Below are 25,291 nucleotides of genomic sequence, written 5' to 3'. Positions count from 1 at the left end.
ACCGACCAAACAGGAAACCATAAGATACCACCTACTACACCGTCTATGTCCTCTGAAAATGTTGCACCTCATGTTACTGCCTGAGAGGCGAGGAGCAAACATTAACTGTGATGAGAAAATACCAAGAACTCCAGATGTGGTTGTACTTGAGGAAACATAACAGAAAAAGCACTAAAATGTAAAGAAGACGGAATTCATCAGTACCATGCCTGAAGTAAGCAAGCAGTGTTTACAGATTTAGAGACGCAGGATGCAGATGGGATACGCTGTGGTCATTTTTATCTTTCCCATTGTCTTGGAGGGATGCTGTGTGGGATACCATCAAAGAACAAAGATAAAAACAGGTATTTCTTCTAAGCACAAATTCTATTTCAATTTTAATATGTGTATATGTGTTTAAAAGAAAACATGCATCTAATTATTAATGACTCCCAGACCTTTTTACATTGCAATTAACGTGGATCAACTGTCTCCAGCAGCTCAGCAGAATATTACACACCAGTACTACAGAGCCGTGGTCGGAGAAGTCTTCACGATGCCATGCTTACAATATGTGAACCAGCACATGGAGGTGGGGTGGTCCAGGACTGGAGAAGGCAGCAAAGGAAATGAGCACCTATCCGTTGACTGTGGGAGGGAGTTCCTCGCTGAAGCGAAGCATTCTGGAAAGTACACGTGCCTCACATGGTAAATAATGTTGACTTTTGACTTTCTTTTGCATACAAGAAACTCCACAGGGCAAAGTCTGAAGTCATCAGATTTATCTCTCAAGTCTGACTCCAGTTAAACTTAAGTCCTCACAGTGGCAAACACTCCAGTTAGTAAGTTTTCCATTGCTACATGGGAAACAGCAGTTGGGTGATATTGGCAATACACCAATTACAGACTGAACTTGAAATCCAATGATCAAATTTTCCCTTACAATAACTTCTTAACCCAAAAAACTTTTATTTAATCAACTAATAACAATTAACAAATCATCTGTAAATTTGTATGTATAAAGTTGCAATTAATGTTTAATAGTATATAGGTCTTAAAGACATTAACGGCCACTTTAAAAAAAAGTTTTTGGTATACAAAAAAATGGCAAATTCAGAAGTTTTTTTGTTGTGTTTAAGCCACATGTGACTGAATTTCTATTAAGCGTTCAGGTCTCTGCTGTCCAGTGGCAGCAAGGCATCCTTCCATCTACAGGTGGTGGAGAAAAGCAGTCTGAAATGCTTCGAGACTGAAGAGAGCAGTAAATATCTGCTTGTGGGCGCAGGTGGAGAGGTCTCCTGCCCAGGCCTCAACTGCAGCAACAACACAGAAGTCATCTGGTACAAGGTGAGATACACACACGTGAACAGGGTTATCCATTTCACAATGGAAACATATAAATCACAGCAAAACTTGAACAGGTGTTCTTTCTTCCAGGATAATAAAGCTGTGTCTGAGCAGCATCGAGCCTCCTGTGTGAAGAATGGCCAGTTACATCTCTGCCAAGTCAGCGAGCATGATACCGGTGTATTCTTCTGTGATAGACAAATAATTGAGCAAGGAGTCAAATGGAGCTTCAGGAGGGCAGTTAACATCACAGTCATACGTAAGTGTTGTGTGTGTGTCTGTGTGTGTACGTACTGGGACAGATAAAGTACACGATAATGCATAGCTGAGAGTCCTGATATACGAAAATAATGCAAAGTGGTTTGTGGTGTTTTCTCCACCAATTCTGTTATTTTACATGTTACACATTGTAGTGTATTATCACACTAACACACCAAAAATGATGCTGCATTCACAATATCCATTTTTAAGAATGCTAGTGGCCTGGCAATTTGAGGGGGGAAGCCACCCTACTTGTTAGCAAAATGACCAAAATGCACCCCCCCCCCTGTTAACCTGAGTATGTTAGTGTGCCTGATTCATTGATTCTTCATCTTACAGAGGTTTGTGAAAGTTAAAAATCTATGGCCTCGACCATGTGCTGTCTATCGATGAATCCATGATGCTGTCCGAGGTGCTTAAGTAGCAGATGGATTTGTAATTGCGCTTTTTATCTCAGTCCTGCCCTTCTGTTGGTAATCAGTTGGATCTATAATATATCTATAATATTCTCTAAACTGTATACTATAAATACTCAGTTCTTTACTATATTGTAGCCTAAATGCTCAAAGTGACAAGTAGTAGCGCGTAGTCAGGGAAGAGCGAGAGGATCGGAGAGAAACACTGCTGCCTGTAGTATTCTTGTAATATTCCTTTAATATTACAATGATCATTCAGTAGCATCTGTGCTGCAGATAACAGACTCCAACACCAAGCCACCTCCATAACAAAAGGGGAGACATGACTACAGATATAGTTTTTACTGTAGGTTAGGGGTTGGGGCAATCCCCCACACTGAAATATCTCAACATCTACAACTTTAAATCTGGCATACTAATGTTATGTAATTGCATTGTGAGGAAGGGGAGATGGCAAAATCAGCAGCCCTTCTCCAGAATGTCTCTTCCCTCCTTTAACAGATGCCAGATGAGGGATGAGAGGGGACCGTGAGGACAACATTTGTGTTTTTGGGCTAAACGTCTTTACAACTATTCAGTGGATCAAAATTCTTACGACATGCTCTCTCATTAGCAATTGCTAAATAGCGAATGTTAGCATGCTAGAGTAACATGCTCAAATAAGATGAGGCCTTTCCATGCACGTTCTCATCTGCGCTCGTGGTCTCGATAAAAATCATCAATCTTTGCCCAAGTACTGCTCCAACTGGTAAACTTAATACCTGCTAAACATCAGCATGTTAGCATTGTCATGGTAGGCACATTAGCAAGCTGATACTAGTTCCAGAATACAAGAATAAGATAATAAAATTACTTCACTTCAGTATCATGTCTGCCTGCAAACCCGAAAGCCTCCAGGCTTCCTCCACAGCAGGTGTTATGTGTGGTTACTGCAATGATTTCTTTTATGTGCAGGAATGAAAGTTTAAGATAATTATGGAGATAATACCTTCAAGTGAGATATTTCATGAATGGAAGTACTACTCAATAAGCCGAACCGCTGTTATCTAAAACTTGGGACATTCTGTTTTCACAGAGCACTCATAGATTCTCCTTTAGCAAAACACGTCACAGGATATCAGAAGATCAGTTCTTCATTCGTGGCCTGCACACAGTGCTGCATTCTTATCTCCCTCTACAGAGGCACCATCTATAGCCACTTTTAAAAAATAAAATGCTGCTTTTCTGAACAAAAGTAATACTTGTAAATCAGGTAAACCGCTAGAAAACCTGTCTTAGTACAGACCGAGAATGAGTCACCTGTACAGTAACACCTGTATCATAACACCTTACTTCGTTTTCAGCTTTCACTTTTGATCATCGTCACTGAAGTTTCCTGATGAAACCTCATTGAAATTGTTACATTCTTCTAGGTTGTTCTGGTATTTTTACTGTATTTTATATGTAACAGCATATCTAGCTATATCTATCTAGATCTGATTTACACAGATTTTTTTTTTTGTCAGACAGGATATAATACAGAACTGTGTGACTTTATTTCTCATGCCTGAACAGCTCATTACACACCAAGTTACCCTCCCAGGATTATCTATCCTGACGGCAACATGACAGAGGAAGTGGAGCTCGGTAAGTGTGTCCCAATGTGCTGTGATACAATCCTACAGCTATCAGTGTTAATATACCATTTAGATGTTTTTTAACTGCTTTTCCAGAGCCAGCACTCTATATTCAGTCTAAGTGATGTTAGTGTTTATGAGTCGTGGTTCTTCTGTAGTTGAAAAGAAGATCACCAGGAGAAAGTTCAGTGGGTCGGTCACTCTACGGGCTGCTTGAGCAGCCTTATACAAAAATAAGACTGAGAGAGACGTTGTTGACCCACTTTGATGTGCGAAAGCCTACATCCTCCCACAGGCAGGTTGTGGTGGGCTGTTCTGAGTAAAGTAGCCCAATGCTATTTTTCAGTCATGACAACAACATGTCATCTTCTAGTTTGGTCTGGCTCTGATGATGTGCTCAACATGTAGCTGGGGCTCACGCTTACATAAGTAAGACATTGAATGTTGTTCTCACTTTCATTCAGACATGAAGGGTGAGATTATAATGGCCATGTTTTTGTACTTGTTCTAGGTCAGTCTCACACTCTGGAGTGTAAGATATATTTTCCTTTCGAGATAAACTTCTCACCAGAGGTGCAGTGGTACGTGCATTACAGTGGCAACATGGCAAATATGACTGCACTACACATGGAGATTCCGCAGTGAGTTATGTCAACATTTGCTTTTTTTACCAGAAAGTATCTCTTTCATTATGCATTGGCAGTGTTTGTTTGCTTGGATTTTGTAAACATGATGGCATTGGCATGCACAATAAGTTTTCAATACGATGCAAGGGAGCTTAATTTCTGTCCCCAATTCAGACAGGAGAGAGTGACCCTTAAAGAGTTCAAGGTCACACAAAGAGCCATCATAAAGGAGGTGACGCCACATCACTTGAACAACACATATACCTGCATCGCCAGCAATACTGTTGGAAACACCACCGTCACTATCAAGCTCAAGAAGAAACATAAAGGTGTTGTCTCTTCTTTCACCTTCACATCTTATACTCTTACATAATTATTTGTTACATAATTGTTACATTGCAGTCCAAACTGTAGCATTATCAACATTTAATGATAATGATGTATTAAATATAATAACAGCTGTATGTACAGTATATGTAACACATTTTACACCACAGCAGCACAAGCAGCAGGTGGGGCGGTGAAAGCCTCTGCTGACACTGTAGGCAAACAGCCATGACCCAGTGACTGAGGCAGCTGCATGTGCCACAGCGCAGGCAGAACTCAGCTATGAACCTCAATGCTGCCAGAACCTTTATCTAAACCCTTGTGGCCGGAAAGAGGGCAGCATGTGCCCCATTTTCACATCTTTGCTCAGAAAGCCCACTGGAGTCAAAGATTATGTAACCAATCCAGGTTGGTGACACTGTTCATGAGGGAACTTAAAGCTTTAGCTGTCAAAACACCCATGTTCACACAGGTTTATCAATGGTGAGTTTGAAGCATTAAGTTAAGTTTTGTGCTGGGAATATTTAAAGCTGCATTAACTAATATTCTTATATTAACAATCAATCAAATGGCTCAATGTGACAGTTATGAACCCAGAGATCTCTCAAGCCCACAGCTCTCTTCAGCTATTCAGAGTCTGATAGTGTCTCTCAGCTAATTTTTTCGTTTTGTTTAGTTTTGTATTTTCGGCTCATGATTTCGTGTTACTGATTCAGTCTCACCAGTTCAGCCACAGCTGACAGCTATTTTTATCAAAACGATCAGATAAACCAACGGCACACCACCTACAGTCATCAAATGACGAAACAGAACTACAAGAAGTGTGAAGATTTGACTCACATTCATCATGGGAACACAAACACAACTCTAGATTAATGCTGATTTTGCCCCTTTCTGTTTTAAGCACCTGTTTGGTGATGTCAGTTTTTAAAATGTAAAAAAAAACAATAGCTTGTTTTCACCACCTCCAAGTCAATTATTGCTGCTTTAAAGACATAATGTAATCTAATGAGTGTGTTTTGGGTTTCAGTGAAATGGCCATCGCTGGTTGGGTACCCCGTTGGGTCTTTGCTGCTGGTAGCTGGCCTGGGAATCGTTTTGCATGTGAAATGGCTGGAACTGCAGCTGATCTACAGATCCCACTTCCAACATGGAAAACACAATGGAGGTCAGAATGCAGACACACACACACACACACACACACACACACACACACACACAATATAGAGTGGGAAACCAAAGGCAAACTTAGCCTGCATGCACACTCTGGCATCCGGACCACAACAGCTGCTCTGCTTCACAGGAAGTGGCTTCACTTCTAGATAAAGCTCTACCGCAGCATGAAGATTAGATTTCTTCTCACTTTTCATTTCATATTTAACTCTACAAAGGATTACATCAGCAAATGAATTGAGACGTTATGATAATTGCTTGAATCCTGTGCATGTGCTTGAAGGATGTATGTATAGTGCACTATGATACTGCAATGTGGTGCCAAACTTATTACTAACTTCTTCTTCAAAGTGTTACCACAGCTGTAAAAAAAAAAAAAAAAAAGAACCCTGATTAAATTCCTAATGTTTTGGTGTCACGATGATCTCTCTCGTCCACCACCATTCAGACGAGAAGGAGTTTGATGTGCTTCTGTCATATGTGTGGAGCCCTCCATCAGCAGACGTGGAGGGAGTTTTGACGCTTTCCTCCCCATCAGGACCTGACACAGATGAGGGTAGGCCAACATGTGCAGTGTATGATGTCTATAACTGGATTTCATTTCAATGTAACTTCACAGGTAAAATACATTAACATTTGCTTTTAGTGGCAGCACGTTTATCCAGCATGGCCCCGCTGAACTCTGAGGAACATAAAGCCACCCAGAGACCGCTAGAAGTGCTGCTGTCCCAAGTGTTAGAGGACCAGTGGGGTTATCGCCTCTGTCTGCTGGAGAGGGACGTGCTTCCTGGAGGAGGTGAGATGACAAGCTGTGTGTGTGTGTGTGTGTGTGTATGGTCAATGCAAACGTTCCTGATGCTTTCCATCTTGTATTGCAGCCTATACAAATGATGTGGTGCTTGCAATACAGAGAAGCCGAATGCTTATCTGCCTCCTGTCAGCTGACTACCTCTCCAACAGCAATGCTGTGTTTGTGCTGGAATCAGGAGTCCAGGTAGGTCTGCATTTCAAGAGAGAGTGGACGACCAATGCTGCATTCATATCAGTGGTAACATAATTATGAGTTTCTGACTTCCTCAGAAAATTCAAATTTCTGTGAAAGCTCTGATACCTTTCTGAAGTAAATACTTTTTAATACCCTCCAAGGCCATTCTTTAGCCCATTAACTAGGCTACAAATTGCATACACTTTGTCACCTTAACTTTTCTAATTCTTGTTCTACTTTCCAGCCAGTGACTGTTTTCTGTTTATATTTAGTAAAATATGACTTAACAATAGGGTTGATTAATGATTTGCTACATTGCTTGGTCCATATATTTAGGCTTTGCTGCAAAACTCCACCCTCAGAGTCCTGCTGATATGGACCGGCAGAGCATCAGCATCCCTCATCCAGCCAGACCCTCCACTGCCCACACTGGTCAAGAGGGCCATGAAGGTGCTACCCAGTCTGGATTGGACCCCAGGAAAATCTGCCAGAGCCACAGACAAATTCTGGAGATCTCTTAGGAAGTCCATGCCCAATCAGACAGTGAAGCTGGTTTCACTCATGCAGGGACAATAATGAGACTAAGTTACCAGTAATATTTTTCCTAACATGATGTACAGCATATTTATTTCACAATGCAGCTTATATTACTACATTTGTTACTGTAACTGTTTGTGTGAAGGAAATTTCCATGATGGCGGGGATACCAAATCATCGTGTATCCTTTCCAAATGTAGGGAAAAAGTGACTCATCCTTTGCGCCATGCTCTGGGTCCCAGTAGTTGTATATAAAATTATCTTTAATTTCCATCTCTACCAAAAATAGTTTCAGTTTAACAGTGCAGATTAATCAATTACCTATTGACTCTACAATTTATAGCATTAAAAAGAATGAACGTAGGGTAAAGGACTCGTACGAACACACCGATTAACAAAATGTACAAAGATGGATGTTATTAATTAAACTTAACAATTTTCATTTGTTTGGCCGCGTCTGTATCAGCTTAACTCATTTTGTGAGGTTTCGGCATGTGTTGTACAGCAGACATGTCAGCAATGAATATTTCACACATTAGGTATAATACTGTTTTTTTTTTTTTATTTTCACTATGGCTGGCTTTTAAATATGTATTCAAGAGAACTGTGTTTGATAAATCAGGTTGTGGCAGTGGATATTAATGTCATCTGTTAAGGGGAAGCCCCTTCACAACAGTTAGGTCACCCACAGAGGAATTCAAAATGTACATTTTTGATCAAAGGGATCTTCCAAAAGTCATTCAAGTACCACAAGGGCAAGATTTCTGACGCGTGGGCTGTCTGATGAGAAAGTGGCGAAGAAAAAAGTTTGCAAATGTGCCTAATCATTGCTGAGCCATTTTTTAATCACACAGAACTCATTTAACTCGACCATCACCCTGCTATACTTGTCATGGCTGTATGATTCTGGTCTTCACACATTTGTCAACTAAAAACACATGATCAGTCCTTCCCTTTGCCAGATTCAGTGACAGAATACAGACAGACAGAAATACAATATTGAGTAAGCAAAAAAACAGAAATACTGGCACAAAGCTCAAACAAACATAAAACAATCAAACAAGACCGCCTATGGGGTGGCACAGCTGGTGAAACAAAGGGTTGTACATTGACGCTGGGAAACTAACGAAGCAATCCATCTATGCCCCCCCCCTCCTCCCACACCCAACCCACACACGCATGATAACACTCACACTCACACTCCCACTTGTGGATTGAAAAATAACACATTATCACACTTCTATGTACATTTTTACACAAATATTAGACAAGAAACACCAAGAGCTTGCTCACGATCAGACTTTACCAGCTTCAGATAGAAACAAGCATGTCAAAAAAGGGGAATGAGGGCTCTGAGATGCCACATTTTCTCATTAGCCAGCAGAAAACAACTGTAGCAAGTTTTACAGTTTAAACAATATTCTGTCTAATTTGTTAGTCCCATATCCCCACTCTTCACCACTCAACGCGGGGACGTGACACCCTGGTATGTCTCCTCTTAGTTAACATTAGCCGGTAGTGGTTAGAAACATAAACATGAGAGTATCATAAAAGGCTTAAAGTATTCTTCATCTCATGTCCAGAAAACTGAGAAGTTGTTAAATACAAGGCTACAGTGAAGAATTGTTTGAGCCTTCATAGATATCTCAGAGAAGCTTTAAACTATACAAAATTATCCATTAGTGACAAAAATTGTGGTAGTCATTTAGAGTTTGTCTGCTTGGGCCTTCATCTTCCTCTCCCAAAGTTTTTGATGATCGGAGAAACCCTGCTTGCCCTTGTTGAAGGAATTGGGTCCCGCTGATGTTGGTGTCTCCCTGAAAAGATAGCGAAATTAGCCGCTTCACACTCAAACAGAAACATAGATGATAAGGTCAGCTAACTATATAAATGTGAAATGTAGCTGTTAAATTAAAAAGATTCAAAATCCGAATGCTTTAATAACAACAGAAGCTGAGGAAGCAATTATAGTACATAAAGTATGTGTTTGTATATACCTGCCAATGTTCTTCATCCTCATCTTTGCTTCTGGAGGCATCTCCTCAGGTTCACTCTGCATGACAAGAGAAGATTAAGGCTAGCCTCTGCATATTTGCAGTTTATGATTTCATACAGCCTTGACATTACTGTGTGTGTGCTTGCTTACATCATCGTCTTCATTAAAAACAGAGGCCAGCCCAGTCTTTTTTGGAGGGGCTGATGGTACAGGCTCTTTGGGTTTCTAGAACAGGTTGGGCACGCAAGATTTAGAGAAACATAATAAAAGAAGACAGCATCATATGTCTTCATGAAATGCAAAAGAAAAGCTGCAAATCCACACATCAGATAAGTTTAGGTTAACATCTGCAAGAAATTAATATCCATTGCTAAACACTCACTGTTGCTCCAAGTTTGATAGATATGGGGTTCGACTTCTTCCCCATCTGACTGCTCATGCTAAAGCCTATCTTGGAGACTTTGCGGGGTGCTGGAGGGTCCACTGAGGACTCATCCTCATCTTCAGGTGTGAGGTGCTGGGATGTGCGTTTGACTGCTGTCCCTTCTCCTCCCACAGTGCTACAAGAGACAGGCTTAGTTTTCACTCTGCCTTCCTCCTCCTGCGGCCCTGCTTGAGGCAAGACAACTCACCAAGGTGAACAACAGTTTCCTGTGAACTGGGGAATAATAAAAGCTATATAACGCTACATCACCTTTACCTGTGTGGCTAACATTAGGTTTCAAGCCATCAACTAACCAAAAGTAATATTAACTTAGGTTAAACTCTGCCATTTAACTTACTCCTTTAAAAGTCCACCTGAGGACTGTGTGTGCTGTCCTCCTACCTACAATATCGGGGTTTACGTTAACTGTACGCAGGTCTGACAGCAGCTAATAACAGCGTTGTAGCTCATTCATACAGCGTTAACCTGCGCCAGATAGCTTAGGTTAGCTACTTGCACACTAGCTATGCTAACGCCAGGTTAGTAAGTTAATAGGAGAACTGTCTACTGCAAGCAAGCCTTTGCTTTATTGTCATGCTAACAATGACAGTAAGTTAAGTCCAGCAGTCACAGCCAGCCCCATTTCCACACCGTTAGCTATCTTAACAAGGAAACGTTAATTCAGTTCACTGTTACTTCGTATTAGCATTTGCGAGCCAATGATGCATAGCTAACATTTAGTTAGCTAAGTGGAGTTTTACGAAAGTGCCCTGCGTCTAACATTAGTTGGGGCCAGTTTTAATGGATAGGCAGCAAATAAAACTTAATCTTTAATACTGGTTATTTCTCAACCATATTTTAGCCGTTAAACCAGCACAAATATCACCTCCGTCGTCGGTGCAGTCACTTCTGCTATGCTTGTAATCCGCCATGATTTCTCTTCTCAAACTGGCCACCGCTGCTTCTTCTTCTTCTTCTGGTATTTGCGGCAGAATAGACGCAGCAATGGAGTATTGCTGCCCTCCACAAGCCATTAGCGCTCCATGAACTGAGATAATTTCACATGACATGAAGCGACCGGTGCGATGAAGAAAATTAATTCGTTTCTGTTGTTCGGCTATGGTGAAAAAACAAAATCTGCCTCTCTTTCTCTCCTCCAATTCTTTGGCGGGGGCATTTGAGCACTGTCAGTAATATTATACCATTATATTAGGGGAAAAAAATAACATGCCATAAGTTGTTAATATAAAACATTAGTGAACCTGTCAAGTCTTTGATTTTATCACACCAACGGGGTTAATGGTAGGATTTAATCTGCAGTCCACATTCTGAAACAGAAGGTGGCGGTAATGCGCCTAATAGGGTCGTTGCCAACTGTCCCTTTGGCACAAAAGAGAAGCAGAAGAAGGCGAAGGAAAAGGAAGAGGAGGGAAAGGAAGAGGAGGAAAAGGAAGAGGAGGAAAAATATGGCAGTAAGCTAATTTGGTAAACAGAAAGCTATAGCTGGTAAGAATGAAGACGTAACGCTACCAGTTGCAGGATAGCTATGTTGTAGACAGCTGCCCATTGTGTCAGGTAGTCAACTGAAATTTGTATTAACGTTAAAAATGGACGTTAATGTCGGAGTCTAGCTGTTGTAGCCGTGGAGTTGCTATGTTTATGCTAACCGCCTGTTTGTGGTGTGCTGTGGTAGCTAACAGTTAACGTTTGTCGTCTGATTGTTTGTTTGTTTTGTCGTCTTAACATATGTTCCGTAAAATGGGTCCATAGTTTACCTCACAGTTTGCTTTTAGTAATAAATGTTTTTTTGCTAGAAAGTACCATCGCACCACTGCATGTACATCTCTGCTGTCTCTTTCGAGTAACTGTTATGTGTCCTGTTTCCCCCAGGCCCTTAAAAGCTTGGTGTTAAACAATGTACCAGTCAAGATGGGGCAGACCCTGTGCATGTGCTCCCGTGGCTCCATCACCATTGATAACAAAAAGTATTACTTTGTTCAGAAACTAGACGAAGGGTAAGTTTTTAAACTCCACTCAACTCCACCTTTAAGATTAATTGTGCCGATGTTTTATATTTGTTTGTCATCCATCCATCTAATATATAATAAACTGGTTGAGCCAGGCGCAATCTCAGTTTTTTAATTTTTATATTTTTATAACGCCCTTCAATTGTCATACTCCTCAAATTTTTTCCCAGGGCTGGACACACTTTTATTGTATAAAAAAGGTTCCCCACACCTCAGCTAGGGTATGGTACTGTGTTGAGAGATGTTGGTATTGGCCCTTTTATGATTATTGATTTGTTGACAATAACAACAATAAATATGGAATATCGCCATTCCAGTTTGGACTCATGCTCCTCTTAATCTCAACTCTCTCTGTGTGCTCTCTTCAGTGGGTTCAGTTATGTTGATCTGGTAGAGGGAGTGAAGGACGGGCGCTTCTATGCCCTGAAGAGGATCCTGTGCCATGACCGCGAAGGTCGTCAGGAGGCTCAGACAGAGGTGGAGATGCATCAGGTTGTGAGTCACCCAAATGTCTTGAGCCTGGTTGCACACGCTTTTGTTGATCGTGGAGGCAAGACTGAGGCCTGGTTACTTCTGCCTTATATTAGAGTAAGTTGATGCAACAGTAGTTGTGTCCAGACTAACTCTGAGGGATATGATCTGATATCTTGGTGTGTTTGTGTGAACAGAAAGGCAGCCTGTGGTCTGTTCTGGAGAAGCTAAGAGACAAGGGGAGCTTAATGCCTGAAAAACAGATTTTACAAATCTTGCGTGGCATCTGCTCTGGACTCAAGGCCATTCACGAAAAAGGCTATGCACACAGGTAATCTGCCTCCACAGACACACAGAACAAACATTTGCATAGGACACATTGGACTAGCGTAAGGACTCTTTTGCTGTCTTTGAGGGCAACAACAGCGTCTGTCTGGATTCCTTTTTGATCACACCCTTATTCTCATTTTTCCATCGTTTCATCAAAACCATTTTTGCCTCTCACTCCTGTCATGAAATGAATATCCATTTTCCTTCTGCACCTTTTCAAAGTAAAAGTCACTGGTTGGCAAGAAGCACTTATATTTCTCATGACTCTAATGTTAAATACGACATTTATATTGATATGATAAGTAGTGTTTTCGTCATTTGGTAAGTGCTTTTATTTTACCACTAAAATCTTTTTTTAGTTTCTCCGATTATAATGTCAGGTGAAAATAATTCTCAAGTGAAAATGTGAAAATATTCTGGCTCTACGTGCTGGTATTCCGACTACCTCTCTGATGTCTGCCCTCTCTCTCACGCTTCACTTGATATTTTCACATCTAGCTTGACAAATTAAGTTTAGTTAGTTTTATTTTGTTGCTGTCAAGTTTGGATGAAGTGTGTTTTACGATGATAAAATTACTGTTTCTGTGGCTTTAAAACGACTTTCTGTAAATGGAGTCTGGTGGAGCCACTCCACTCTGTTGAAGTGATAAAAAGGCTTTTTGTGGTTAAACAAAAAGGGTCTCACTGTTTAACCAAGTCTATTCTGCAGGGATCCTTTCAATAATGTTGTCAGACACTCTGAATAACAATCAGAGCCTGTCAGTTGGAAAAACAAGCACTTGTAGCAGATGTACACTGTGTAAACACTCAGACAGAATACATTATAGTCCATTTCGTGGCTGCCGGCTATTCAAAAACTGTTGTCCCCAGTAGTCACTTAGACATAAGAAATAATGGGTAAATAGGGTCCATAATTATAGATAATATTTGACTGGATTTTCATCTATTTGTCCAGGACATTGAAATCTTCTGGGACATGTGGACTGGCACCAAAGTTTTCTGAAAATGAGCTCACTTGGTTTAGCTGTTATTGTACATTTTTATACACTCTGAATGCTAATTTGGGGAGGTCTGTTTAAATGAGAATGAAGGATGTGCAGGTTTCCAGAAGCAGTGGAAGCAGGTGCAGCAACACCAAGCCAGCACAAGCATCTTTACAGGCTGGCATAGGTCTTGTCTCATAAAAGTGTCCACAACAGAAGTACTTGGTGATTTTAATAGACTCTTTACTAGAACTTAGCCTCTCTAATAATGACAAACATAATCATGAAAATATAAGAAATAAAAATGTGAAAGACCCTAATTACAGAGTACTCAGAGCTGTTGCTGTGTCATTATTATTCTGGCACTAAGACCAAATTGCTGAATTGCATTCAGTTTTTCATTTTATGGTTTGGGGTTAAAAAAAAAGTACCTAGTATGGCTGCATATACCTTATTAGAGTTTATATCAGAATGAAGATATTCTGCATAATGTGGTTGATCATTTAGTTTGTAAAATGCATTCACTGTATGTTGTCAACAGCATTTAACTTAATAGAGAAATCCAAAACACTGTAATATTAGCCCAGTCGCACTATTTGCCAGATGTTTTAACTCTCATTTTATCATTTATTCACTTTGCCAAATGGCAACGTTTGTGTGTTTCTTTTTATATTAACACAATTAGATTGCAGAAATCTGAACTCTGTGTCTGCTGTCATTTCACAGAGACCTCAAGCCCACAAATGTGCTTCTGGATGAGGACGACAGGCCGGTACTGATGGACCTGGGCTCTATGAACCGTGCCAGGATTGAGGTAAGGGCGCAGGGTATCTGAAGAGTTAGTAAAAAAAATTCCCACTGTGTGCAGTAGAGAGTGCAGTGCTTTCCTTTATTTTGTCAGGTGATCACCAAATACTGCAGCATAGCATTTAGCAGCAACTCATCAAGTCCTTGTGCAGATAATGTTATGAGTATGAATTCTCCCTATACTGGATGTTATTTTTTTTTTTTACAAGAAGGTCCAGATTTCCACCTCTAGAGGCCAGAGCAACATATTTAAAGCCAACGATGAACCACATATTCAGAACATCATGTTTCACATCCTTCAAATGAACAGCTACTGGATATTGTCTAAAAGTTCTAAGAATACAGCTTTTAACTTCTTGGATGTTTTATTCATGTAAAATGCAATAGAGCATGTAACAAACAGAAGCTCGAATGATGATGCCGGTAGTTATTCTTAAAGCCAAATTAATTCCACTGTTTTCTACACTGTCATTAATTTGCGTTTTTGCTGGCTGGAATAAGTTTCTCATGTTTCTTCAATGCTTCCAACCATGTTTGTTGCTCTTGTTGAGTTTTTGTCTTGGCCCAAAGAGCTTGTACAGCTTTGTCACAATCTTCTGCATGGTGCTGCGTCATATCTTTATCGTTCGAACACTCCAACACTGATTGCACCCCTTGTAACACTCATGTTGGACATTTGCCGTTCTGCTGTTTTGCTTCTTCCCTCGTCACAATGGGTATAAATGCAACAGCAAAAGTTGGTCAATTGTTGCTATAGAATAAGAGTTCACATCACATTTCAAGAGTGATAGGCATCATGCCACCTGGCCTTCACCTCTACATATCCAGCAAGTGTGTAGTTTTTTGTTTTCAGCTGTCTGTGTTGTTAAAGGCTATTCTGCATTAACTGAAGGATCCTGACCCTGTGAGGATGATAATTAAACTGAGTTCATTTCAGGTTCGAGGAACCAGAGAAGCCATGACCATACAGGACTGGGCAGCCCAGCGGTGCACAATCTCCTACAGGGCTCCTGAGCTCTTCAATGTGGAGAGTCACTGCATTATAGATGAGCGCACTGATATCTGGGTAAAGCCTTGTGTTCTTCATCCCCTTAGACTTGTGTATTTTGTACATGTTGTTCTCCGAAGTCTCTGACGTGCTCGATCCTTCACTTACTGCTGCATTTCTGTCTTCCCATACTCCTCCAGTCACTTGGCTGTGTGCTTTACTGCATGATGATGTTGGAGGGGCCGTACGACATGGTGTTTCAGAAGGGGGACAGTGTTGCCCTGGCTGTCCAGAATCCAGTGGCCATCCCAGAGTCGTGCAGGTCAGTCTTTACCCCGAGATTTCACACAGGTGCGTTTCAGTGGCAGCGCGTATGCAATGCGTTTTTGTTCCATCTTCCACACAGGTGCAAACCCCACTGGGTGTGTTTCAGAAGCAGAGTGCATTGCCAGTCATATTTTGTTAACTTGCTCAGATTTAGCTAATTTAGTCATTTTTCCTTGATGTTTATGCTATTTATGGTAAAGTGAGAGACTCCTGCTGTCCTGAATTCATGCTGAACCATGACTCCTAAACTGGGATATGAACTGAACCGTGACTTCTGTGTTCTGTTACACTCCTATTTAATTCCTCCTTTAATGAACAAAATTGCAATATGAAAACATGAGTTGTGTACATTTTGTAGTGCGTGAACTCAGGTTATTCCTTCCTGTTGTTCTGTTTTGTGCAAAATGATTAATGTTAAAACGATCTTATGATTGGTGTTAAAAATGCAAAATGTTAAAAGTCCATTATTAAGGGTTATCTAAATATAGTTTAAACCTAAGTCGTTCTAATTGTCTGCTTGTGTTGTGCCCAGTTACTCGCAGGGCCTGCAGATCCTGCTGAGTTCCATAATGGTGTCAAATCCCCAGGAGAGACCAAACATCAGCTGGGTTCTTGACCAGGTACAGGACCTGCAGAGTCGCAGCCCCAACACCCAAACCAACATGGTGTGATCTTGCACGGTGCACTGGATGTGGGAGACCTTTGCACACATTAATGAACATCCCTTATTTTGAGCTTGAAAATATTTCTTTTATTTATTAACTTTAGTGTAAAAGTCCAGGTACAGACTTTCACTCAGCTCGGGGAGCTTGGCAACATTACCAGCTTTTATTTTCAATGATCTGGTCCTAATAGACAAATCATGTGAAGAATCTGAAAGGCCTTAAGTGTAATCTGACCCTGCGATACGATGCTTTTGCAAGAGTCAAATGTTGCCTTTACTAATTAAAATCTTAAAGGGATAGTTAGACATGTTAGAAAATATGTTTATTTGCTTTCTCAGTGTTACATGAGAAGATAGATACCGCTCTCATGTCTGTGCGTTCAGTATGAAGCTGTAGCCAGCGGCCTGTTAGCATAGCTTAGCATAAAGACCTGGAAGAAGGGGAAACAGCTAGCTTTACTCTGTTGGGAAGTAACAAAATCCTTATCGTGTTATATCTTGTTTGTGTAATCTGTACAAAACCAAAATTAAACAAACAAGATATACTGTATATGTTAATTAGTGAGCTTTAGAAGTGCTGGCAGATGGAGTTTAATTACCTTTTAACAGAGCCAGGCTAATTGTTTACTGCTGCCGGCTGCTAGCCATAGACTTAGTATTTCAGTGTATTTCTTATTTATTCTTAAAAAACGGTACAAATACTTTGTCTTAAAATTGTGGTTTGCATTGTTAATGAAAAAAAGGGAAAATATAAAAGTTTTGCCAAACTTTCCGGTAGATGAAAGCTACCTGAGTGTAACGCTGGGTTCAGAGAGGTGGAAGCGCCATGAAGCCCTGCCCGCTTCCTTTCGTAGTCCACGTTAACCAGCTGGGTCGTTCGGACAGGTCGGGCTGTGACATGGAGCTCTGCAGCCGGCTCGTGATCTGCAGCAGTAGTTTTGGAGTCCGGTCTTTTTTCTCCGCACACCAAGAGTGTAACCAGCAAGAAAAGGCACTTATAATCTATTATAAACAATATAAATGATATATGATCTGATTCTGATATAAAATATGCATCCCCTGCTTGCCAGCCCTTCTGATTTTCTAGCCAGTCTCCCCACTATTCCACTGGAGTTTCAATTGCAGAGCCTGCCCATCCACGATATTTATCAGAAATAGCATCACTGCTGTTTGTGATTGTGTTTAAATTCCTTACTTCCATATTTTTGTCTGCTGTGTCTGAACAGTGAGCAACAGGCCAGCAAACACACATACACACAAGCAGACAGAGACAGAGAGCTGAGGGTGAGGCGGCTATAGGCTAATTTAGACCAATCAAATGTCAAGTTCATCCTCATTTAAAGAAAGGAGCAGAATCATTTGTTGACCGGCGCAGAGAAATGCGCTTGTGGTGTGAACAGCCAGGCTACTGTTTGCATGAGAACTGGCGCATGGTGGCGCTTTCTGAACCCGGCATGATACATATCAGATTACATTCCCTACCACGAAGGAATATGTTCCAATTCCCTTTATTTTTCATCTCGATTCCTGAGTTTCGTGTGTGTGACATCTTGCGATGGCACGTGTAATATTGTAACCGCTTTTCCTCAAACCTTCACTCAAACTGTTCGTCTCCACTGGGGAGAAGTGAAGAGGCACAGTGCTCCTCACCTGCAATGCTGCATTTGAACACACAGAGGTGCTCCACCATCACAATCTCCTGCCCCGCATACTGACGTGGTGACTGATCATGTTTCTGCTTGTGCAGTTGATAATGTGTGAATGGGCTCTTGGTAAAACACAGCAAAGAGTATCTGCTTACAGAAGGGGTCAAGTGTTACTGTTACAAGCCTAAACAATAAGAAATGAACTTTCAATCAGTTTAAGGAATGACTCGGAGATATTTTTATTAACTGTAAGTCAAAGGCGTCGTCATATCTGCCATTGCTGTTTAACCTTTCTTTTTTACTTCACTTTTCTCTATTGTGTTTTCAAACAGTATTTTCTATTTCCGCTACGCTTGTGCTGAATTCTGGGTTTCCTGTCATGTGTGACTGTGGTCGCACACTTTCGTTCTCTCAGGGTTCACCCACATCTCTAAGGGTCTTACAATCTCGGACCTAAACGGTACCTTTAAAACTATTATTACATACAATAATGCTTTGGGCATTTAAGTAAAGATGAAAGCTTTGTTGACTCTAATGTGGTGATACTGACCCTGAAACTAAAGAATTTCCTTGATAGTTAATACAGTTAATTGTTGGAACGGTAATTGACGAACTATTTAAATATATTCTCTTTTTAATGCTTTAAGTTTGTGAAATGACTGCAAATGTTTGTCTGGTTGTTAATGGAGAACTAATAATGGTATGGCACTGCTGGTAAAGCAAGGAATTTTCAAAGTGTACTCGTAAAGTTCACAGATATTAAGAAGTATGAATGTGTTATTTGATTTCTGTTAAAATTCTGCTTCATCTCTTATTCATTGCACAGTAAAGGATAAATAAATATTAAATATGTAGCACTCTGTACACAGTTTTTAATATTATTGTGAAATAAAACATCATCCTACATTAAGAAGTAGTCGGCCGAGAAAAGTATGTGAATCAATACTGAAATACCACTACCTCTACTGCTTGGTTAGCATAACATACACACAATGGCCAAAGTATTTGGACACACCTTGTAATTTGTCATTTCAGCTAAATAAAGTCAGCCATGAAATGTCCATTAACCCACATTTCTTCTATCAGTGATGGAGAAAATATTCAGATCCTTTTCTTAGGTAAAGGTAGTAATACTGCAGCGTTAAAATATCTGTTGTAAGTAAAAGTCCTGTGTTGACAATGTCACTTAAGTGAAAGTATGTAAGTAATATCAGCTCATGATTGTTTATACATTTGGTGTGCGTACAATCAAGAACTACACTGTAAGCTAAGAGATACCACATGATGATGCCCATATCATGGAGGATTCGGCCACCTTGTGTTGTACCTGTAAGAAGTACATTTTCTGTGGAACGTGCAGTAGAATTATAAAGTAGCATTAAAACGCAAGCACTCAAAGTACAAGTACCTCAATTTTGTATTTAAGTACAATCCACCGCAGCCTGCCAGAATTTCCCCCGACAGCTGTGAGTGCTGTTCCACATTATGAAGTGGAGACATGTAGAAGCGATAACAATGGGACTGTCGAGTGCCGTGGTGTATGTTGGTCCTGGAAGCAACATTCGGGAGCTCCATGGCGGGTTTCCATGGCTGAGCAGTGGCACTCGAGCCTAAGTTCAGCGTACACAGCGGCAGTCGTCGGTTGGAGTGGTGTCGCCATCGGGTCGTGGAGCAGTGGAAAGGTGTTGTGGTGGTGCTGAATCACACTTCACTTTCTGGCAGTCTCATGGGTGAATCTTGCTTTGGTGGATGCCAGGACCTCTCTGACGTCATTGTTCCAGGTGTAAAGGTTGGTGGGAGATTTTTTTATGGTTTGGGCTCGGCCCCTTACTTTCAATTAGGGGAAATCTTAATTCTACAGTGTACCGTGATAAGTTAAACAACAGTTTGGGGAAGGCTCTCTCTCCTGTTATAACATGGCAATTCCTCTAAAGACCGGTCCATAAAGAAATTGTTTTCCCAGTTCGGTATCGTAGCCCTGGCCTTAACTCCACTTTGAGATGACTTGAAATGCCGACTGCGAGCCAGATCCTATCACCCAACGTCAGTGCCCGACCTCACCGACGCTCTAGTGTCTGGAAGGGAGCAAATCCTTGCAGCCTGATTCCAGCATCTTTTGTAAAACTCTCCTAGAAGGATGAAGGCTCTTGTATCCAAATATAATCTTCAAAACTTGTATGTGTGAAATGTTTAGGTGTCCACATACTTTTGGCCATGTACAGTAGCAAATTCCTTTAAAACATGTTACATTTCCTGTAATTAGAAATGCTGTTGTTTTTAAATTCACCTTTGCACAGTCTAAATGAATCGTCTCCCACGACAGACCAGCACAACGTTAGTGCGACAGCAGTGAGCACTTTCTGTGTGTGTGTGTGTGTGTGTGTGTGTTTGTGTGCAGTTGTGCACACATGCTTGGAAACAAATATCAAACTGCTCATGTAGCGGGATTTACAACCTTTACGTCCCCTCAGATCAGTGAGATGTCACACTTCACTGTTGTCCCAATTACTTTCCAAGGTAATTCCAACCTTACCGGGCACAAACACACAACACACACACTCGAATGACCAGTCATAAAGGATACACAACATACCAGATATTTACAGTGCATATGCCCTTTTATACACGAGCACCCTAAGGATGCATTACACTTGAATTAATGATATCCCAGCTGATTTCCTCCTCAGGCCCACCTACAAACCCCAGACTCCCCTGGGACTCCGTTCAGGACGGAGCTGTGTTTATGGGTTGAATGTGTGCCCACACACACACACACACACACACACACACACACACACACACATTGTCACATTCTGCCCCCACCTTTTATATTCACCATCATCTGCCTGTGACAGCCTGAAATGATGTCATACAACACAAGCTCAAGGTCAACTCGATGTTTGCCTACATTTTAGTACCAATTTCATGTGCTTTTGCTTATCATTCAGTTAGGGGGATGCACTGGCAGTTTGGAGTGTGTGTGTGTGTGTGTGTGTGTGTGTGTGTGTGTGTGTGTGTGTGTGTCTGTCTGTCTGTCTGTCTGTCTGTCTGTCTGTCTGTCTATGTGTCTGTGTGTGTGTGTGTGTGTGTGTGTGTGTGTGTGTGTGTGTGTGTTCATTTGTAACCCAGCCCCAGTCTTCAAACTCAAACACACTTTAGCTCTCACACCATAAACCATCTGCAGGCTTTATTGATTTGGCAATGAATCAATTAGTGAATTATTTAATTAGCAAAGCATTATGGGTCAGCGCAGAGCTGCTCCCACCCTGCAGTGTTCCTAGGTCTCTTTAAATCATTTTACACATGTGTTTGGACCCCATGTGTGTGTGAGCGTGTAGCTTTATCTGTGCAAAATGACCATACAAAAGTTTTCTAAACGGAGTGAATTCAGATATGGTTCCAGTGGGACATTGTAAAGTCGCCCGCTAAAGTTTCTGTTGTTACTTGCCAGACGAGGGGGTCCTATTTCTTTAAAGCTTTATGTGTACAGACCCAGAACTTTTGCTGTCATTCAAGTCCAAATTAGTCTTGGCTGCAGCTGAAAGAGGGAGAAATATGGACATTACGTCTACCCTGCTGAGTGGATGAGTTATGACTTGTGTTCGTGATCGAGGCGTCCTTTCAGTCCAGGAGCTTTCTTCGTGCTCATTAATTCATGGGAGTGTTTGGGTTAAAATGCATAATGAGTTCATTAAGGGGGATTGGCGTAATCAGGAAAGGTATTGCCTTAATTACTGGCTCAAGGCCAGACCAATCCGTTCTCTGTGAGATCGGCAACCCACCCTGTCCACAGAGCCCACTAATTTAATTAAGTGTACAAAATGCTACACACTAACGTCGCCCTTGGGGGCAATTATGGCACGAGAGATTGAAAGATCTCCACCGGGGGTATTTTACTTACTGGCAGGAGATTGCCTGTGTCAGTTAGCTGATTGCATTGATTATATTGATTTGTAACAGCTTTTCGGGTAATTTCATCTGCAAAGGTGAGAGCAACACGTTGGCCCAGGGACTTTTTTATTTATTCTTTCTTTATTTAGACCCTGGACTCTTTTGCCAAGTGATTAGATGAAATGGAGCTCCACAATAAGTCTTTTAAAGTGGGAGTTGGGGAGGGAGGATCGATAGTTTTTATTTGCCGTATAAGGTCAGTACAGGTTGGATGTTATGAATTCCTTTAAAGGCATCACAACTCTTTCACCTAAAGTGAAAGTGCTGGATGGTTGTGCTGAAGCAGCAAGAAGTGGCTCAAACCGGCAGCTAGAACGAGATCTTCAGCTCAGAAGTCAGACAGGCTGGACAGGTCTCGTCTACCTGAGTCATGTCAACCAGCACAAAGAGACGATTTCCTTCATTTCTGCAGTTTTTCAAGCCCTCTCCTAATATAACTATTCAAATATTGACATTTAATATGGGTGGGTTATGACTGGTGAGCAGATCTTTAAGCTCCTGGTTCTTAGTAGTCCTCATAACTCAAAGCTCTGCTAATTTGTATTCTGGGTTATCTAATCAGGGTCTGATTGTTGTAGTACGAAATGTAGTAAAGTATATTAGAATTTGCACAACATTACATAATAACTTGACACATAAAATAAACACTGTAGCCAAGATTCAAATAAATTCCACGTGGCCATCATTCAGGCCCAGTGAGTCGAGGAGGGAACATGAACCTCTATCAGTCCAGCTTCTTCTCTCCTGATACTAATTCCATAACTCATAATGGGTCAAGGGGGAAGTTTGATAGCAGGGAATCATAGCATATTTATGTACATATATTCTCATAGATAAATATTGATCATAAGCTGTGATGCAGTGATAACATGAAGTAAAACCACCGCTCACTTAGGCTTTAGAGGGTCATGACAGCATACTCAAAAATAATAATGAAAACAAAAATTTCGTTCAGGAAGGCCTCTTCATGCCTTTAGATTAGTATTTAATACAGTAAACAAGAAAATCATTTCTGTCTATAATGTTGTTTAATTCACACTCTGCAGTTTAAGAAAACACAAGCAAATAAATCAAAAGCAGCTTTACTGACCAGTACGCAGACGAGGAATTGGACTCTGGTTTCTAGTGTCCTGAAGTGTATTTATGAGGAACAGTGTGTACTCAGTATACACAAAACATCTTTTACAGCACATAAGCAGCATTTGGGGAAAGATTGCTGCAAATAAATAAATCCGAAGCAAACTAAGGATGGTGACTGTGCAGCATTTCTCCAGTTACTTTAGTATTTGGGGCACAGATCCAGATGCCACTTGAGTTTTATTTATTTGCAGCATTTTTTCCCCCCTAAATGTAATGCATTCTCAATTTTGTCTGGATGTTTTCTTCATTTGCTTCAATTTTTTCTGAATTTGCAACGAGTGGAGGTCTCGCCACCACTGTGGGAATGCCACTGAGATGGCTGCTTTTCTGCCAATTAAAGAGAGAAATGCCACCCAACAGATTGGTTTTAATTGCAGTCCTGTGACCTTTGCTCAGCACAAGGCAAAAGGCAAAAGGAGGCTAATAGTTTGATGAGCAGTTCATCAGAGCTTATTAAGAGGATGGGATGACAAGATAATCCAGAGGTGGTACGGCCATTAACCGTGGCCAGAGAAGAGCAAATTAGCTGATTAAACAACTTCCCGCCCGGCCAATGCCAAGCAGGCAGAAGGGAGGGGCTTCATGTTGATTGATGGATGACGAGGCGTGGAGGAAGTGTTTCTGTCGCTTGCCAGTGGAGTTGTCACTGAATGAGTGAAGTGTCTTCATCAATTTGGAGCCATTACCATGTCAAAAGGAGAGGATGGTGCTTGAAGGAGGGGGACAGAATGGGGGAGGAGAGAAGCAGAGAGGCCATCTGCATACTACAAGCTTATTCATTTTCTCACACACACACACACACACACTCCTCGCTCCTCCAGCCCCTCCCCCCACAGGCAGGCCAGTTTACCGTAAGGCTCTTTAATTTTGCTGAAATAGGGCTGTGACAGCTGTGTCATGCTGATGAGAAGGTGCTGAGAAGAGTGGCAGCCTGTCAAATCTCATCTCTCTCAGCTCTGATACTCCTGAACCACCTCCTCCTCCACCACCACCTCCTCCTCTTGTTCTGGCTTCACCTCCTTGTGTCTCAGCACTCCTCCTTCTGAGATGTCAAGCCTTTTCCTTAAATAAACGCAGCAGTCCCAGTCTGTCCTACTGGTATGTGTGTGCGTGTCAGGGAGGGGCATTGATTGACGTCGGAAAAGGACAAAAGTAATAACTGGGAGCTGTTTTTTATTTCACCTGCATTGATTGTTATAGGTCTCTTTATCATCTGACCCGGCTCAATTATGCCAATTGGATAGCGCAGTGACACTGTGAGGTTGCAGGGACAGTAAAATGAAACACAGAAAGTGAGAGGGGGATTAAAGCACGTGCACGTGTGTGTGTGTGTGTGTTTGAGAAAGGTGGAGTAAAGATGAAGTAGACGAGAGTAGAAATAGCTCAGTGGTGGAATATGCGTCACTTAGGATGTATTACTCTGCAGAGAGGAGGACAACGATTTAAATGTTAGTGATGTCATTTCCACCTGTCAGTCATGTCGGGGTGCGATAAATGTGGAGCCATTACATAAATGAGATGTTGACGTGAACCTCTGTATGCATGCATGCACGCAGACACACACACCGGGATCTCTTTAGCTGCATGGAAGTAGAATATAAATCCAACACATGACCTGAATCCATCGTGTTTGCTGTTACTAGAAATGCTTTGTTGAACGTTCTTTTTGTCAAATTAATTGGGACTTCCTACAAAACTACACAACTTGGCATTTTGAGTGGAGTCTCAAAGTCTTTTAACATTTTATCATACCCGATGAGTAGGTTTACTCACATTTAGTTGATACCTCTCATGCCACTCTAACTGCTGTTGTTTGATCTATAGCTGATGGAGATTAAACATAATACCTGGTGCCGGCACTCTTAAAAGTCTTTTTCTTTACATGTGACACTCTGCAAGATGTCTCATGTGAGGGTTTTCTGAGGAAAAGCGACGGCTGCTGCTGTGGTTGTATTGCATTGTAGTATATTGAAGAAATGATCTGTTTTTCTTCCAAGGCTGTGTTTATTGGCTTCTGATCATTTAAGTTCTTCAAACATTTACAGCAATTCAACATTTTCAGTATAAGGAGAAACTTGGACAACATGAAATATTAATAAGTAATTACAGGGGTAGAAAAATTGGCAGATAAAAATCAAAAATGAAAGAAAACATAAAAATTGAAAATGTACGTCTCAGAAGCACGACCCAAATTAAAAAAAAAAAAAAAATCAGCCTATTTTGAGGTGACAGCAGCATAAACCCTTGTCCACAGCTACGCGGTCATGATG

At 41.1% G+C, this 25,291-nt stretch overlaps 3 protein-coding genes across 5 annotated transcripts; 2 read left to right on the top strand and 1 right to left on the bottom strand.

The window, feature by feature from the left end:
- The first annotated feature begins 250 nt into the window (after window positions 1-250).
- On the top strand, window positions 251-7,495 carry LOC143320977 (interleukin-18 receptor accessory protein-like). Its single transcript, XM_076731054.1, has 12 exons — window positions 251-344; window positions 477-687; window positions 1,167-1,326; window positions 1,417-1,585; window positions 3,558-3,629; window positions 4,131-4,260; window positions 4,420-4,574; window positions 5,603-5,740; window positions 6,194-6,301; window positions 6,392-6,541; window positions 6,624-6,739; window positions 7,067-7,495. Exons 1-12 carry the CDS (start codon window positions 251-253, stop codon window positions 7,304-7,306), a joined length of 1,743 nt encoding a protein of 580 aa, XP_076587169.1. The 3' UTR covers window positions 7,307-7,495.
- Window positions 7,496-8,091: 596 nt separating this feature from the next.
- On the bottom strand, window positions 8,092-10,736 carry pcnp (PEST proteolytic signal containing nuclear protein). Its single transcript, XM_076731067.1, has 5 exons — window positions 10,574-10,736; window positions 9,646-9,872; window positions 9,414-9,488; window positions 9,265-9,320; window positions 8,092-9,084 (listed from the first exon to the last, which is right to left on the bottom strand). Exons 1-5 carry the CDS (start codon window positions 10,719-10,721, stop codon window positions 8,973-8,975), a joined length of 618 nt encoding a protein of 205 aa, XP_076587182.1. The 5' UTR covers window positions 10,722-10,736; the 3' UTR covers window positions 8,092-8,972.
- A 353-nt stretch (window positions 10,737-11,089) lies between these two features.
- Window positions 11,090-18,794, top strand: stk16 (serine/threonine kinase 16). Of its 3 annotated transcripts, none has more exons than XM_076731032.1 (8): window positions 11,090-11,193; window positions 11,578-11,702; window positions 12,083-12,302; window positions 12,383-12,516; window positions 14,225-14,312; window positions 15,243-15,371; window positions 15,494-15,615; window positions 16,153-18,794. In XM_076731032.1, exons 2-8 carry the CDS (start codon window positions 11,617-11,619, stop codon window positions 16,289-16,291), a joined length of 918 nt encoding a protein of 305 aa, XP_076587147.1. In that variant the 5' UTR covers window positions 11,090-11,193; window positions 11,578-11,616; the 3' UTR covers window positions 16,292-18,794. The 3 variants fall into 3 exon arrangements, with proteins under 3 accessions (XP_076587147.1, XP_076587139.1, XP_076587156.1); XM_076731024.1 differs by having other exon boundaries at window positions 11,108-11,159; XM_076731041.1 differs by having other exon boundaries at window positions 11,108-11,262.
- The last annotated feature ends 6,497 nt before the right edge of the window (window positions 18,795-25,291 follow it).

The sequence above is a fragment of the Chaetodon auriga genome, chromosome 1 (genome assembly GCF_051107435.1).
Source record: "Chaetodon auriga isolate fChaAug3 chromosome 1, fChaAug3.hap1, whole genome shotgun sequence".
NCBI classification, from domain to species: Eukaryota; Metazoa; Chordata; class Actinopteri; order Chaetodontiformes; family Chaetodontidae; genus Chaetodon; species Chaetodon auriga.
This window is presented reverse-complemented; position numbering and strand designations above follow the sequence as displayed.

Excerpts from the sequence above, each read along its gene's own strand:
- stk16 (XM_076731024.1), top strand. Across the intron at positions 12,303-12,382 it reads TACTTCTGCCTTATATTAGA|AAAGGCAGCCTGTGGTCTGT; the intron begins GTAAGTTGATGC and ends TTGTGTGAACAG. Across the intron at positions 15,616-16,152 it reads GCCATCCCAGAGTCGTGCAG|TTACTCGCAGGGCCTGCAGA; the intron begins GTCAGTCTTTAC and ends TGTTGTGCCCAG.
- LOC143320977 (XM_076731054.1), top strand. The coding sequence starts at position 251 with ATGCAGATGGGATACGCTGTGGTCATTTTTATCTTTCCCATTGTCTTG. Across the intron at positions 3,630-4,130 it reads GACAGAGGAAGTGGAGCTCG|GTCAGTCTCACACTCTGGAG; the intron begins GTAAGTGTGTCC and ends TACTTGTTCTAG. Across the intron at positions 5,741-6,193 it reads ACATGGAAAACACAATGGAG|ACGAGAAGGAGTTTGATGTG; the intron begins GTCAGAATGCAG and ends ACCACCATTCAG.
- pcnp (XM_076731067.1), bottom strand. The coding sequence starts at position 10,721 with ATGGCTTGTGGAGGGCAGCAATACTCCATTGCTGCGTCTATTCTGCCG. Across the intron at positions 9,873-10,573 it reads TGACTGCACCGACGACGGAG|GGCCGCAGGAGGAGGAAGGC; the intron begins GTGATATTTGTG and ends TGCCTCAAGCAG. Across the intron at positions 9,489-9,645 it reads CTATCAAACTTGGAGCAACA|AAACCCAAAGAGCCTGTACC; the intron begins GTGAGTGTTTAG and ends AACCTGTTCTAG.